The 16,778-nt window shown below is 49.3% G+C and overlaps 1 protein-coding gene across 2 annotated transcripts; it reads left to right on the top strand.

The window, feature by feature from the left end:
* Positions 1-3,822: 3,822 nt before the first annotated feature.
* Zscan21 (zinc finger and SCAN domain containing 21) lies at positions 3,823-16,559 on the top strand. 2 transcript variants are annotated; one of them, XM_021661789.2, is made up of 4 exons: positions 3,823-3,906; positions 7,254-7,733; positions 8,432-8,621; positions 15,321-16,559. In XM_021661789.2, the coding sequence occupies exons 2-4, from the start codon at positions 7,338-7,340 to the stop codon at positions 16,163-16,165; spliced, it is 1,431 nt and encodes a 476-aa protein (XP_021517464.1). In that variant the 5' UTR covers positions 3,823-3,906; positions 7,254-7,337; the 3' UTR covers positions 16,166-16,559. The 2 variants fall into 2 exon arrangements, with proteins under 2 accessions (XP_021517464.1, XP_021517465.1); XM_021661790.2 differs by lacking the exon at positions 3,823-3,906 and adding an exon at positions 3,928-4,238.
* Positions 16,560-16,778: the final 219 nt, after the last annotated feature.

Genomic DNA, 16,778 nt, shown 5'->3' with positions numbered 1-16,778 from the left:
CTCTCACCTCCCACCCTTGTTCTCCCTACATCTGATCCCTGCTCTTGTCCCCCTCCCCATTCCATTTCCTGCTCATTTCCCCCTCTTGATCCACTTTTTCTGTCTATTCTATTTCCCCTTCTGTGTGACATTCTGGCACTCTCTCTTGGGCTCTCCTTGTTACTTAGCTTCTTTGGACCTGTGGCCTGTAACGGTATGTACTCAGTTATAAGCGTATATTAGACCTATAGTACAGGTAGCCATACTACAAGCCACAGATCCAAAGAAGCCTACAGCAGACCGTACGCAGGGTTTTTCTCAGTTGAGGTTCCCTCCTCTCAGTTGACTCTAGCCTGTATCAAGTTGATATAAAACTAGCCAGCACCATAGAAAAGAAATGAACAAGCCAGGTGAGGACATGCATAGGGCAAGGTGTAAGGTGGGCTGCCATGCTTCTCTGAGCGAGCCTTCCAGTGTGTTCACCCACCTGGAAACTCCAGGCATGACCAGATTGGTCCTGAGTGGGAAATCTGCTGCCTTTCAAGAGAAACTGAGCACCCTCTACTGGCCAAACATTCTTGTGGCTACAAGCATAAGTGAGTAAGTTAAAAATGAAAAAACAATTATCTGCCAGGCATGGTGGCATATGCCTTTAATCCCAGCCCTTCGAGGCAGGGGCAGGCAGATCTATCTCTAAGTTTGAGGCCAGCCTGGTCTACAAAGGGAGTTCCATGACAGCCAGAGCTACATAGAGAAACCCTGTCTGGGTTGGGGCAGAGGTGGAGAAAAAAAGAAATCATCCATCTTAGGGATCAACATGAAAACTAGATGTGATGGAGCATACGACAGCCTCAGCACTCAGAGGCTGAGCAGGAGGGGTGTGAGTTTGAAGGCAGTCTGGACCATGTTCCGGGCAGTCTCAGCACTCAGAGGCTGAGCAGGAGGGGCGTGAGTTTGAAGGCAGTCCGGACCATGTTCTGAGAACCCGGATGGCTGATTGGAGTGGGGAAGAGAAGGGCTTAGCAGGGAGGGAAAGAGGAAAGGGGAGAAACCAGCTCAACAAAAAAGGAGGGAGTCAGGAACCGCAGCGAAAACTGCTGGGGTTTCTGTTTTTCTGTGATACAGAAATGGAATCTATAGAATTTTGTAGAATCAAATAATCTCTGAAGACAACAGAGCGGAGTGATGGAGTGAACAGTGGAGTCATAGAAATGAGTCCAAACCTGCAGAGTCCAAACCTGCAGGCCACGTTTACTGCAGTGTGTGTGTGTGTGTGTGTGCGCCACAGAGCGTGTAGAGGTCGAGGACAACTTGCAGACTCTGGTCCTCTTCTCCCAGTGTGTGGATCCAAGGGATTAGACTCAGGCCATCAGCTTTTATACTGCAAGACCGAGAAGCAGTTTCCTGGCATGACCATAGAGTGTTGCAGGGGATGTTTAGGGCAATTCTAACCTTCCAAACATGAATGTGGGTGTGCTGTGTGCAGTCCAACCAGGAAGCCTTTGGCCAAGGAAACAGGCGGTCACTGTAGGAGGGGGTGCTGTGAAAGGCTAGCCTGGGTGAAAGGCTAGCCTGGGTGAAAGGCTAGCCTGGGTGAAAGGCTAGCCTGGGCGCCAAGGTCACACGTTCCGTCGGCCACATATTTGACTCACTGGCTGTACTGATGTGTTCACAGGCCTGCTAAGATCTCCCTCTCCCTCCCTCCTGCTTTCTTCCCCCCTCCCTCCCTCCCTCCTTCTCCCTCCCTGTCTCTGCCCCTCCCTCTCTGTCTTCCCCTTCCTCCCTCTTTTCCCCTCCCTCCCTTTCTCCTCCCCCTCCTTCCCTCTGTGTGTGTGTGTCTGTGTGTGTGTACTAATGATCTCTGTAGAAGTGCTGGGATTACAGAGATGTATGTCACTGCACCTGGCTTTCACATGGGTTCTGTATATAGTACTTGGAGTCAGGCTTGCTTAACGGTGGTTTGAATGAGATGTCCCCCATAATCTTGGGCATTTGAATACTTGGTCCCTGGCTCGTGGTGATGCTTAGGGAGGCTTGGATATTGCCTGAGGAGTTCAGAGACTTGCCATTTGCTGCTTGTTCTGCTGCTTCCTGCTTGGGGGTCAAGATGTGAGCTGTGCCAGGCGAAGTGTCGCACTCCATAACCTCAGCACTCGGGAGGCAGGGGCAGGCAGATCTCTGTGAGTTCGAGGACAGCCTGGTCTACAGAGGGAGTCCAGGACAGCCAGGGACACACAGAGAAACCCTGTCTTGAAAAACAAAACAAAAAATATGTGAGCTCTCAGTTATCTGCTACGCCTGGCCTGCTGCCTCCTAATCATAATGAACCCTTATCCTTCTGGAACTGCAAACTCAAGCAAACCCTTTCTTCGGTAAGTTATCTTGGTCATGGTGTTTTATCACACCAGTAGAAAAGTAACATATTTGTCAAGCGCTTTACCAGTGAGCCATCTGCCCAGCCCTGGAACTGGGTATTTGTCATTCTTAAACTTGTGTGTCATAACATACCTGATCTAGTGAACATTCTTCAGAAGTGTTTGGTCAGTGAACAAATGAGAAATCAAACTATTTCTGAAGAGGAAATGCATGTGGCAAATCACAGTGAATCCTACATCACAGTGACAGACTTTTCCTTGTTTCCTTTCTTGCTATGCTCATGGTTATATTAATGGAAAAAGAAGAATGGGTCATCATAAAATTACTTGATTTAATATGATGTGAATGAACAACCTGTCATCCTATTTTTATTCTGTCTGCTTTTTAATGTTTTAACATAGAGTTCCCTGTAGGCCAAAGCTGGCCTGGGATTCATGTTGCTGAGAATGATCTTAAGCGCATGGTCACCAGGCTCCAGTTCCCACAGGGTCACAACTGAGTGCTGCCACTTCCAGTTCTGCTGATTTTAAATCTCTTCAGCGCTAAGCAAATAGCTTGATGATTGAGCGCTAGCATGCACAAGACACTGGTTCCATCCCCAGCACAGAAAAAAAAAAAAATCTGGTGATAAGTATAGAGACTCAAATCCTGTTCTCCACTTTGCTGCTGGATCTGGACTGGATCTGATCTGCCCAGACCCTGGTTTCGTCCTGTGTAAACAAGAGCTCACACAGACTGTTCTTTGTGTACACAAGTGTGTTCGACTACAGGTGAGGGCCTGAGGTCAGTGTCCGGTGTCGTCTTCAGTTGCAGAGTTCTCTACTTCGTTTTTGAGACCAGGTGTGCCTGGATCCGGGGGCCGCAGGGATCCTTCCAGCCCTGCGACTACAGCCATGTAATGTACCAGCCTTTTGATGTGCTGCTGGAAATCCAAACTTAGCTCCACGTGCTGGTGTAGCAAGCTCCTTACTCACTGAGCCAGGTATTCCAGGCCGGCCTGGTCTACACAGTGAGTTCCAGGACAGGCAGGGCTACACAGAGAAACCCTATCTCGAAAAACCAAACAACGAAAACCTTCCAAAAAAACAAAAAGGGGCGGACGAGGTCGCGGACGCCTGTAATCCCAGCACTCGGGGAGGCAGAGGCAGGCAGATATCTGTGAGTTCGAGGCCAGCCTGGCCTACAAAGCGAGTACAGGACAGCCAGGGCTACACAAAGAACCCCTGTCTCAAAAACACAAAAATCAATCAACCAACCAAACAAAAAGGGAAAACAAAGGAAAAGGGAGAGAGGGGGAGGGGAGAAAGGAAGGAGGAGAATGGGGGAGTGGGAATGAGAATGAAAAAAATGGAAAAACAAAAGCCAGGGGACTGGGCCTTCCACGTCTGGGACAGCCCCCGTCTCCGCTCAGCAGGGAGACCGAGAACTCCGGGATTCCTAGAGGGGCGGCTGCGCCCCCTCCCGCGGGGTGGGCCTGTGACGCACTTCCGTCTGCGCCGTCCGTCGTTCGGCGGCCGTGCGGTTCAGGCTCCGGAGCGGCTCCGAGTCACGGTGAGCGGCGCGCCCCGGGCTGGCGGGGCGGTCGGGGGCGGTCGGGAGCGGGAGGGGCGGCCGGGCCGCGCGGCTGCGCCCGGAGGCCTCCTCGGTGGCGCTGGGAGCTGTCCGGGAGGCGCGCCCGCCCCGCCCCGCCGGACGCGCCGCTCCGAGAGCGCTTTCCACCCCCCGAGGGCGTTCGCGAACAAAACCCCGGCTCTTGCTTCCGGAGTCGCTTTTCTGGGACCCCGCTGCAGCCCTGCGCGCTCGGTTATCCGACGGAAACGGCCCTCTTCTCCAGCCCTCGCCGGCAGAGCTAAGCAGGACCGATTGTTGAGACCAAGCCCAAGGTTAGACACCTAACCCGGATCTCGTTAATCTCGGGCTGTGTCCATTCCAGGCGGGGAAGCAGTCCCCTTTGTGTGCACAGAACCAGGATCTGCTCCAGTCTGGGAAGATTTTCAGACGATCGTTTTTGAGAATAGGAGAGAGAGGTGATTGGTTTAAGTGACACACTTGGAAATCTGTGTGAAAAGGGGACAGTTGAAAATCAGCAGACACGAAAGTTGTTTTTCAAGTGCTGGAAGGCTTCCGAGGAGACAAAGTATTGGTCCCGGTCTATTGAAGTGATGCAGAATTTGGCTCACTCTAAAGGAGATTTTCGTAGCAATTAGATCCGCCCGGCAGTTGTGCACTTTAAAAAATTATTGGCCTTCCCAGAAGCTTGTTGAAAACTAGTTTGCTCGGTGTGAGACAGAAGTTTGCTGTGTAGCCCAGACTGGCGTGTAAATTGGTGATCCTCCCGACTCTGCGCTCCTCGGTGCTGTAATGGCAGGCGTGTGCCAGCATGGCTTCAGCTTGGAGTTTCCAAGCGGAGCGAGTCTTCAAGGCATTATCTACCCGTAGGTAGAAAATGCTGTTGATTTGCTACAGTGTGTGGTAATTTGATTTGTTTATGCCTCATCTTGCACAGAATGGCCTTGAGGCCGATTAAGAGGAAAGTGTAAACCTTGCAGAATGGGCGTAAAGGAGGGAAAAATTAGGAAGTGACCAAAAGCCTGCTTGAATAGACTGTATGCTTGCTAGACTGCAGGAGCTAGAGCTTTTGGTTTTTTACTGTGAGTGTGAGTGACGAGAGAGAGGAGAGGGCGTTGTGAATTGCATGGGTCAGTGTTTCCCCTTCATCCTAAGGGCAGCAGGCTCAAACTCCGCAGATACTTCTGTTTTGATTGAATTTCCTCTCAGTTTCTTTTGAGCAATATTTTTGTCAGACTAAGTAACTATAAGCATATATAATGTTGAGCTTAGTGATACAGTTTTAATCCCAGAACTCAGGAGGGGAGGCAGGCCAATCTCATGAATTCCAGGCCAGCTACACAGTGAGACCCTGTCTCAAAAACTGCAACACACACACACATACACATATTCTTTTTGTCTTCCCATCCACTATTCTATTAAATCTAACAGCAGGGCCACAAAAGATGGGTCCGCCAGTAAAGATGCTTATCCCCAAGGCAGACAGCTGGGTTTGATCCCTGGAACCCACATGGTGGAAGGGGAGAATGGAGTCTTTCAGGTCAGCTCTGACCTCTAACCTCTGCACATACTTCGGCGTGCATCTTACACACACACAATTGATTAGTTGAAAGGGGAAGGGACTGAAGAGATGACTCGGCGGTTAAGAACATGATCTGCTCTTGCAGATGACCCAGATTCTTCCCAGCACCCATTTTAGGTGGTTCCCAGAGGGCCCCTCCACAGGTGCAGGGCATGCTCGCTCTGTCGTTGTGTCTCTCTCTATCTGCATGTGTGTGTGTGTCACACACATACCTACACGCCATTTTGAAATATTTTTTTTATGCTAAAGACCCTTAAAACCTTAAATATAGGACTTGGGAAATGGCTTAGTTAGAAAGGTACTTTCTGTGCGAGCACGAGGGCCGAGTGCACTGGTAAACCCAGGTATGTATGTCTGTGCCTGAAGTCTCAGTACTGGAAGGGCAGGGACCTGAAGATCCCTGGTCCACTGGCCACCCAGCCAACCCAGCTGGTCCGTGAGCCTCAGGCTCAGTGAGAGACTGTCTCAAAACAATAAAATGAAAGTGATAGAGGAAGACACCTGACACTGACCTCTGGCCACACACATGCACAGGCAAGCTTATCTGTACACATGAACACACATGCACAAACCTAAACCCCAAAAGAAAAATTTGAATATGTTCTCTTTAGAGTAAGTCAGTAAAGTTCAGATTGCATCCTAATTAGACTTCCACAGCTGTGCTCTGCTGACAAACAGTCATTTGACTAGACTTTTTATATTCAGACAGTATTAGATAGTTTGCTGAAATGGTAGAAACCAAGATACCTATAGTTGTATGATTTTGAAACAGTGATTGGAGCAGAGATCTAATTTTAGAATTGTGCCACTGCACTTTGAGGGAAAATAGACACAACTTGGTCAAGGGAAGGCAGGCTTAGTGACTCCAGTACAAGGTCAAACAGTAGGCTTGTGTTTTTCAGCTTGTGTATGTATTGTGCAAAGCAGCAGGTTTCATTATATTCCCATGCACACATTCTTGGTTTCTCACTCGCTGCTCTAAGAGATGTGGTGGCCACAGCGGCTCTTCCTGGAGGCTTGTTACAGTTCTTTGTCACCATGGCAGGAAGCATTGCAGCTTGCAGGCACTGGAGCAGTAGTGAGAACTACATCCTGATTTGTAGGCAGAGAGAGCAACACTGGGCTTAGTGTAGGTGTTTGAAATCCCCAAGTCCACCCCCACCGACACACTTTCTGCAACAAAGCCACACCCCCTAATCCTTCTAATTCTTTCAAATACTACAATCTCTGGTGACTAAACGTTCAAATATCTGAGCCTACAGGGGCCATTCTTACTCATATAACCACATATAATTACCTTAGCCATACTTAGTCCTTAGTCCCTTTTCCATCCCTCTCATACTCCCTTAACCCTTCATATTCTGCATAAGAGAAAACATGCTCTGCTTGTTTTGGTGAGGTTGGCTTATCTCACTTGACATGGTTATCTCTTCCATTTACCTGCAAAAGACATTTCTGAACAGGGTTTTTTTCCATATGCATTTAGTTATTGGTGTATGCGTGTGCATGCGAACACGTGTGGTGGTCAGAGCGCAGCTTGCATGAGTTGGTTCTCTCGAAGCGTGTGGGTCACAAGTGTCAAAGCTGGGTGGTTAGGCCTGGCAGCAAGTACTTTGATCCGCTGAGGCATGTCACCAGCCGTGAGTTAAGGCTTTTTATATGGTAGTTGTCTGGTGGCCCCTGTGATAGAGACCAGAAAAACCTATTTTTCTTTTTTGATAATTTTATGGCAACTATGTTTTTGTAGGTTTGAAGTGTGGTCCTGTAAGAACCAGAAACCTAAAGGCACCGGGTCTGCCGCTAAAGTCCTGCCATTTCTGGAATCTGTGTAATGACCAAGGTGGTAGGCATGGCCACAGTTCTGGGCCCCAGGCCACCTCAGGAGCCGATGGGACCTTCTGCCATTAAAGTTGAAGAGGATGAAGAGAAAGACAAGTGTCGCCCTAGCCTTGAGCTATCCCGTCAGCGCTTCCGGCAGTTTGGATACCATGACACTCCTGGGCCCCGAGAGGCACTGAGCCAGCTGCGGGTGCTCTGCTGTGAGTGGCTGCAGCCGGAGATCCACACCAAGGAGCAGATTCTAGAGCTGCTGGTTCTGGAGCAGTTCCTGACCATCCTGCCCCGAGAGCTGCAGGCCTGGGTGCAGCAGCAGTGCCCCGAGAGCGCAGAGGAAGCCGTGGCTCTCCTGGAAGACCTGGAGCAAGAACTGGACGAGCCAGGACTGCAGGTGGGTGGGAGGCCATCCAATGCTAGCAGACTGGGAGCAGAACATCCCTGGCAGGAATCAGCTTGGCCTTCTGCTGTGTGTAAAACTTCTTTAGGCAGACACAACACACAGTCTGCTCACCCCAGAGAGGAGTGCATACAGACAAAGTACAGTCACCACCAAGGTCTAACTCGGTGAACCAGTGAGCTTTACCGGGCTTTCTTACAGGAACATAAAAAGCTTAGAGACAGTTGCTTCACCAAAGCCCACCCCAGCGTTGGCGACAGCTCCCAGAGCTAGGGACCTGGAGCACACTGCCCAGACTGCAGGCAGCTCAGTAGGTTGGAGCGTGTCCTCCTCCAGGCAGCTGTGTTCCTTGTCTCAGCAACTCCGGCTTTTATTGCTTGCTCTGGCGGGGAGGGGCCTCGTGAATCTGGTCAGTTTCAGGGATGTTCTGAAGCTAGCCTAAGGTTGTTTCCCTTCCTGTAGGATGGAAGGCAGAAACTGCTAGACAATGCTACCCAATAAGATCAAGGGCCTAGAAGCTGCTGGGGAGCTAAGTGATGTTTTCTATTGTCTGCTCTTACCGGAAGTAACTTTGGGAAGCAAGTGGAATGGGTATTTTTCATTTCCTCCCAAAAGGTCTTCATAGCTCTGCTGAGCTTTTTCTTTCCCTGAGTCAGCTGTCCATACACTTAGCCATGTCTTCCTGTCCCTAGGTCTCATCTCCTACTGAGCAGGAGCAGGCTTGGGAGAAAACGCCAACTTCGGGAAGTGCGGTGGAGTCCTTGAGCAGTGCCCAGGCCCAGCCTGTGGATGCCAGCCCCAAGTATGAGTTTTGGGGGCCCCTGTACATCCAAGAGACTGGTGAGGAGAAGGTTTTCACTCACAATGCAAGAAAGCGCCAAGGTAAGGGCCTCTCTCGTGTCCAGAGAAACCTAACTCCAGGCGAAAGGTGACCTATAGATTGCCTCACTGGTTGAGCAGACTAGGCAGAAGGCATGCTTTTCCCTCTCCCAAACCCCATTGCTGAAGACAGGTTCCCAGCAAATAGGACAGGCAGCAGCCTGTGTGCAGAGGCTTGAGTGGAGTGAGCTCAGTTTTAAAATGGAATGAGACTGACTGAGGAATATGGACAGATTGAGCCAGTGTAGTGCTGAACTGGACCACAGTGAAAAGATGTGGCAGCTGCGAGCCTGAAGGGCCAAGAAGAAAGACCTTTGTAATAAGGTCTCCATTTATTACCTTTTGTAATAAAAGGTCTTTCTTCTTGGCCCTTCAGACGAGCTGAACCTCGGTAAAGAAGGAAGGAGTCATGTGCTAGGAGCCATGGCTCCAGGTCCTGCCATTGAGTGAAGAGGAAATGGAATAGTGTGTTAGTCAGGGTTTTTATTGCTGCAACAGAAACCACCAGGACCAAAAAGCAAGTTGGGAGAAAAGGGTTTATTTGACTTACACTTTCAGATCACAGTCCATCACTGAAGGAAGTCAGGACAGGAACTCAAGTAGGGTTGGAACCTGGAGCAGGAGCTGATGCAGAGGCCATGGAGGGTGCTGCTTACGGGCTTGCTCCCATGGCCTGCTCAGCCTGCTTTCTTATAGAACCCAGGACCACCAGCCCAGGGATGACACCACCCACAATGGGCTGGGCCCTCCCCCACTGGTCTCTAATTGAGAAAGTGCCTTACAGTTGGATCTCATGGCGGCATTTCCTCTACTGAGGCTCCTTCCTCGCTGATGACTCCAGCCTGTGTCAAACTGACACAGACAACCAGCCAGTACAGCTGACCCCTTGTCGTCGTGACACACAAACGTGTCACTGATAAGCCACCCTTCCTGTCGTGGTCGCCCCACAGTCTTCATAGCTCAAACACGTTTAAACTTCAGTCCTTAAAAATTGCCAATCTGTTAAGATCCAAAGTCTTAAAACTCAAAATCTCTTAACTGTGGACTCTGCTAAAATACTTTCCTTCTTCAAGAGGGAAAAAAACACAGTCACAATCAAAGCAAAACCAGACTCCAACCGTCCAATGTCTGGAAAGCAAAACCAGACTCCCACCGTCCAATGTCTGGAATCCACTCACAGTCTTCTGGGCTCCTCCACAGGGCGTGGGTCACTTCTCTAGCTCCACCCTCTGCAGCACACAGCTTGTCTTCTAGGCTCTGGCTGGATCCCCTCCATCGCCACTGCTGTCCCTGACAGTCATCTCATGGCATTGGCATCTCCAGAGCACTGGGTTCTTCAGCTACACCTGGGCTGCACTTTCACCAAAGCTGCTCATAGGCACTCTTCATGGTGCCAAGCCTCAACTTTGCAAGACCCCTTCAGTCCTGGGCCTTCAGCTGCTGCTGAGGCTGCAGCTTCACCAGTGGCCTCTCCTAGCCTCTCACAGTGCCAAGCCTCAGCTGCTCTCCATGACCCCTTCATGCTTCGAAACCAGTACTACCTGGTGACCCTTACACATTAGCAAATATGACTGCCAGCACCAGATAAAACCTTGGTTAGCTCTGGAACACAGTTTATGCGGTTCTGACTCTGAAGAAACACTACCCAGAAGATTTCACCTCAGCTGGTTTCTTCTTAACACAAATTTCTTAGCTCCAGCTAACTAGAATCAATTGTCTCTGTAATGCAAAGGTTTCGCTTTGGTAGTTCTGGTATCTAGTTAATCACAGCTGATTCTTTAGCCCCAGCTAACCAGAACCACAGAATGTTAAATCAAAATAGCAAAAAGCCCTGATGGAGTCTTTAACTTTTCCTCTAAACTGTCACAAGCTGGGCCTCCATTTTATATACTGCTCTCTTAATTTCCAAGCCCACAGAGAGCTCCTGACACCCAGTGGCTCTTTTAGCCCACAGTTCCAAAGCCCTTCCGCAGTCCTCCCCAAAAACATAGTCAGGGCTGTCACAGCAATACTATGATGGTACCAAATTGTCTTAGTTAGGATTTCTATTGCTGCAACAACAACAACAACAAAAAACATGATCAAAAAGCAAGCTGGAGGGGAAAGGGTTTATTCACCTTACACTTCCAGATCATAGTCCTTCATTGGAGGAAGTGAGGACAGGAACTCAAGCAGGGCCTGGAAGCAGGAACCTGGAGCAGGAGCTGATGCAGAGGCCATGGAGGGTGCTGCTTACGGGCTTGCTCCCATGGCCTGCTCAGCCTACTTTCTTATAGAACCCAGGACCATCAGCCCAGGGATGACACCACCCACAATGGGCTGGGCCCTCCCCCATTGGTCTCTAACTTAGAAAATGCCTTACAGCTGGATCTCATGGCGGCATTTCCTCTACTGAGGTTCCTTCCTCCTTGATGACTCCAGCCTGTGTCAGGTTGACAAAAAACAGCCAGCACTAATATATACTTCATTTTCACACTATTCCTACCCTCACTTTTTTGGTGTACCCGCTGGCAGATTGAACAGCAGCTATACAATGTATGAAGTGTTTAGGCCTAAGGGTCAGTTTCAGGAGGCTTGGATAGCTCAACTGATAAGGCTCTTGACCCTGAATCTAAGAGTCCAGAGTTCAGTTCCCTGCTACCTTTAGAGGCAGCCCTGGAAAGTTTAATAGTGGCTCAAAATTCAAACAAAAAAGAGCATTAAGAAAAATAAAATGAAACTAATGGTCAGTTTCCTGGGACACAGAACAGGACAGAATAGGTCTGGAAAAGGCAGATAAAGGAACCTTCTTTCTGAATCTGTGCAGACTTCACAGGTCAAAGGTAGAGTGGGGGCTGGAAGTGAAGCTCAGTTTGTAGAGTGCTTGTGTGCGATGCAGGAGGCCCTGGCTTCTGTCCCCTGTACCACCTGAACCGTGTGTGCTGATGGACACCTGCAGCCCTGCCTCGGTTTCAAGGTTGTCTTTGGCTGTATGGAGAGTTCAAGATGGGCTCCTTTTGGTTCTTTTTTTAATTATTGTTTTTTCTGAAACAGGGTTTCTCTGTGTAGTGTGTAGTATAGTCCTGGCTGTCCTGGAACTTGTTTTGTAGACCAGGATGGCCTTAAACTCAGAGAGTCATCTGCTTCTGCCTCCCAAGGGCTGGGATCAATGGTGTGTGTTACCATTGAAAATCTAGATGATTTTCCCCCAATCTGGATGTATTGGGGTAATTAACTGTTCCCCAGCTCAGCTCTCCACAAGCCAGTATTTACACATCACAGCCTTGCAGGTATATGCTGGTGGTTTCATTTACCTAGAGTAAAAATGTTTTCAGAGATTAATTAAATATACATGTTGGTGAAAATATAGCACATTGTTCCATATCTTGTTATTATCATTTTTCATGGATATGGTATGTTCATGAGCATAGCTATAGTCCTGAAAAGGTGCCTGATAGGACATGCTTACCATGTCCTAGATCCTTGCAATCCCCTCTTGGAAAAGAAGTTTTGATCCCTGTTAAACTGTACTCTTGTTCCAGGCATGCTGTCACACACCTGTAGTCCCAGCACTCAGGAGGCAGAAGCAGACAGGATTTGTGTGGAGGCCAGCCTGGTCTACATAGTGGGTTTCAAAACAGCCAGTGCTTTGTAGAGAGACCCTGTCCCAACAAAACAAAACAAACAAACCTATTCTTAGGCTGGAGAAACGGCAGTTAGGAGCAGTAGCTGCTCTTCCAGACCCCGGTTCATGGTTCCTCCTTAGCACCCGTGTGGAGTGGCTCACAACCACCTGTGACCCCAGTTCCTATGCTTCCAGCACCCACTGACGCTCTCCAAGGACACCCGCACATGTGGGTGCACAGACAGACAAGCAGGCACGTAAATGAACACAGTTGTTGAAGAATGGACATCTTAGGGACCGGCTCAGCAGTTACAGTGGTCGTCCTGAAAACCTGGAGACCTAAGTACATCCCTGGAACTCCTGTGATGGCAGGAGAGAGCCAACCCTGGGAGGTGTTCTCTGACCTCCACACGTGCAGTTGCAGGAGTGCCTGCACACACAGTAATCCTTCCGTCAGTCTGTCTACCTGCCAACCTACCTACCTACTGTATCTGTCTGTCTGTCTAATCTACCTAGGCAGGGTCCTGCTATGTATGTAGTCTTGGCTGGCCTAAAAGTGTGTACCACCATACCCACCTAATCTAAAGTTTTCCTGAAAGCTACACTCTAGGGGTTTGGAGAGGTGGCGGTGAGAGCACTCGTTGCTCTTGCAGAGGGCGTGAGTTCAGTTCCAGCACCTGCATGGTTCTCACCAGCATCTCTAACTCTAATTCTAGGTTATCCTGTTCCTTCATCTGACTCTGCAGGCACCAAATACACATGTGACACATGTACATACGTGCAGACAAAACACTCATACATGTAAAAACAACAAAACTCTCACATTCTACAGCCAGGTATGGTATCATACATGCTATAATCCCAGCACTCAAAAGGCTGAGGGAGAAGAGTTCAAGGCCAACCTGAGCTATATTTGAAACTGATTCAAGAAAAATCAACCTGGCATAGTGGCACACGCCTGTAATCCCAGTACTCAGGGAGGCAAAGGCAGGCGGATCTCTGTGAGTTTGAGGCCAGCCTGGTCTACAAAGCGAGTCCAGGACAGCCAAAGCTATACACAAAAAACCCTGTCTCAAAAACAACAACAAAATCACATTCTCTGGGAAAAGTAAAAAGTAAAATGTTAAGTGTTTCACTGTTCAGAGTTGTCAATACCATCTTCCACTTACCTTGGGCTTCCCAGAGCTGTAATTATTCACGAAGAAAACCAAAACTAGAACTGCTCATAGCTCTTGGAAGTCTGAAGCAGAGGATTACCATGAGTCTGAGGACACACTAGGACACACGTACCTGTTTTGAGGTATCCACCACAGAAGAGCACCCGGACACAGGTTCAGGCCAAGAGAAAGTCCGTATGCTGAGGATCTGGGTGGAGCCCAGCTTTCTGAGGGTGGTTAAGCGTTTGAACCGCATTCTGCGTTGACACATCTTAGGGAGCAGGGAGGGCTCAGTATATGCGCACGTGCTGCTCTTACAGAGGACAAAAGCTGGCGGCCAGCGCCCACACAAGGCTGCTGCCCACAAGTTCCTGTAACTCCCACTTCAAGGGACCTGGTGGCCTCTTCTGGCCCCTATAGGCACCTATATAATTGTAGCAGATACGTGAGCACACTCATAAATAAAAATAAATCTTTTTAAAATTAGGGTAATTGGGACTGGGAAGCTGGTTCCGCAGTTAAGAACTTCTGCTGCTTTTGCAGAGGACCCGTCCTCAGTTCCCAGCACCACATGGCAGCTGGAAACAGTGTGTGGGTTTTCCCGGGGATCCATCGGCCTCTGTGATTATTAGGAATGCATGCAGCACACTTAAGTAGTTGCCAGCAAAACACCTTACAAATACACAGAACTCGTTTTTGTTTAAGAAAAGGACACAGTTCCCAAAGGTGCTGTGGAAATGAAGGTGACCTGAATTTCAGGCCCTGCTTCCACTTCCTCCCAGGTGCTAGGGTTTGAGATGGCCGCCACACCCAGCTTCCTCTCTGTTGGATTGTAAATCAGCATATCACAGAGACTGGGCTAACTTTACTGCAGCTCTGTTCATAATGCAGAAACTGTAGAAGCAGCCTAGGCGCCCGTAGGTAAAGAGAATGAACATGTACACAACAATTTATTCAGCTGTAAGAACTTACGAGTAAAATTATGACAGTGGAAAGAAAAACAGGATAAATTGAATCCTCTTACATACATTTCCCCTTTCGTAGTCACTTGTCAGTTCTACACGAAGTGGAGAGCTGAGAGGAAGCACTACTGGAGCTGAAAATGGGCTGTTGTATTGGTTTTTGTTGTTGTGGGTGTTTTGTGTCTGTGGGTTTTCTGTTTGGTTGTTGAGTTGGTGTTGACTTGATTTTAATTTTGTTTTTGTCTTTGTTTGTTTTGTTTTGGTCTCTACCGTAGCTGGCCTAGAACTCTGTAAACTTAGGGTGCCTGGTCTGCCTGTCTCTGGCTCCCAAGGGCTGGGATTACATGCATGCAGTGCTTCAGCTGGCCCAGGCTCAGGTTGTAATGCCCAGCTGGGGAAAAGGCTTTTAAGTGCTCTTAAGGGAGAGAAGTTGGCCCTGATAACCTTGCTTAAAGTCTCAGAGAGGCTTAAGCACCCCTGAGAAGGCGTGCTGGACTGGAAGAGTGAACAGGGGAAGTTGGCCAGCCTGCCTGAGCTGAGAGAACTCAGTCATTCTCAGGCCCAGAAACCTGGTGCCACCCTTCGAGAAGCTGAGCTCTGACTTTCTTTTATTGTGTGGCCCAGCCCCTTCCAAGCCAGAAACCATTCACGAACATTGGCTCTGAGTATGTTACAGAAGCAGATGTGAAGCCACAGACAGAATATTCCAGTGCATTCTAGACTGTTTGAGAGCGTACAGGGTGAGGGGGCGAGAGTAAGAATTATAAGGTGATCAGGTAGTGGGGGGGGGGTCAGATGTGAGTGCACAGCACCATAGACTAGTTGTGAGAGCAGTTTTATTTGTATTGCTGCTGGAGCTTTTTCACACCTGTCACCATCCCTTCAAATCCTTCTACCTCTCTGGTGAACCTGTTTCCCCTCTAACAGCTGGGTCCTCAGGATAGGAATAATTGATGCACCTTAACCTGCCTGTTTGCAGGGTTTAAATCGAATCCCCAGAAGGAGGACTCGGCAGATGAGCAGAGGAATTCTGAAGAAGAAGCTCACGCAGACGGACTCAAAGAGGATGTCATCCCCGTGATATCTGCCAATAAGTACGGGCCGAGGTCAGAGAGGCAGTGGGCCAGCAATCTGGGACGGGAGAGGGGAGCAAAAGCCTCTCTTGATGCCCCAGGTTTCAGGAAAGGGGCAGAACCAGCGTCTGCTAAGCCTGCCCCAGGGGAGAAGCGCTACATATGTGCAGAGTGTGGGAAGGCGTTTAGCAATAGCTCAAACCTCACTAAACACCGGAGAACACACACTGGGGAGAAGCCCTATGTGTGCACAAAGTGTGGGAAGGCTTTCAGCCACAGCTCCAACCTTACCCTTCATTACCGGACACACCTGGTGGACCGGCCCTATGACTGCAAGTGTGGGAAAGCCTTCGGGCAGAGCTCAGACCTCCTCAAACATCAAAGGATGCACACCGAGGAGGCGCCCTACCAGTGTAAAGACTGTGGGAAAGCCTTCAGTGGGAAGGGCAGCCTCATCCGACACTACCGCATCCACACAGGGGAGAAGCCCTATCAGTGCAACGAGTGTGGCAAGAGTTTTAGTCAGCACGCAGGTCTCAGTTCCCATCAGCGCCTGCACACAGGGGAGAAGCCCTATAAGTGTAAGGAGTGTGGCAAGGCCTTCAACCACAGCTCAAATTTTAACAAGCATCACAGAATCCATACTGGTGAAAAGCCCTATTGGTGTAACCAGTGTGGAAAATCCTTCTGTAGCAAGTCAAATCTTTCCAAACATCAGAAGGTCCACACTGGAGAGGGAGAGGTTCTGTAGGTGTCGGTTCTCCTCTGTTGTTGCTGTTGTAAACGTTAGAACGTGAGTGTAGGAAGAAGCTCTGTGATGCAGTGACGTGTGGTGGTAGGTTTTGCTGTAGTCATCGGGTGCCATGGAGGGAGAGCTGTGCCGTGAGCGGGCGAAAGGAGGACTGCAGAGCAGCAGGGGCCTGCTCGCTGCCCGCCTCGACCAGCAGGGTCCTCCTTGCTCCAGGCCCCAGTGGACTGTGCTCACATTGCCTTCTGCATAGTTAAGCTGATGTGTGTCCAGTATAGTTAAGGAAGAAACATTAAAATTGCTTAAGTGTTTTAACATGTATCCCACACTTGTAGTCTGTGAAGAATTGAGCCGCCTTTAACAGTCTGTTTGAGAATAAATGTATAGCATCATGTAATGCCTCAGGACTATTATTGTGATGATGTTGTTAGAGAACTTTTTTTTTACATTTTATTGGGTGAGGGTGGACATGTGTGCTTTCCCAGCAGCACATTGTGGCAGCCAGAAAACGACTGTCCAACGCATGTCGTCGGGCAAGCTCCTTATCCACCGAGGCTTGTCAGTGTCCGTGGCTGCTGAACGTTCCTGTGGGTAAAGCACTGGCCAGAGTGGGCTC

This window comes from Meriones unguiculatus, chromosome 15, assembly GCF_030254825.1.
Source record: "Meriones unguiculatus strain TT.TT164.6M chromosome 15, Bangor_MerUng_6.1, whole genome shotgun sequence".
In the NCBI taxonomy this organism is placed as follows: Eukaryota; Metazoa; Chordata; class Mammalia; order Rodentia; family Muridae; genus Meriones; species Meriones unguiculatus.
This window is presented reverse-complemented; position numbering and strand designations above follow the sequence as displayed.

Bases quoted from the DNA above. Each gene is read 5' to 3' on its own strand.
- Zscan21 (XM_021661789.2), top strand. From the start codon at position 7,338: ATGACCAAGGTGGTAGGCATGGCCACAGTTCTGGGCCCCAGGCCACCT. The intron at 7,734-8,431 runs GTGGGTGGGAGG...TCCTGTCCCTAG, and splicing joins TGGACGAGCCAGGACTGCAG to GTCTCATCTCCTACTGAGCA. The intron at 8,622-15,320 runs GTAAGGGCCTCT...GCCTGTTTGCAG, and splicing joins CAATGCAAGAAAGCGCCAAG to GGTTTAAATCGAATCCCCAG.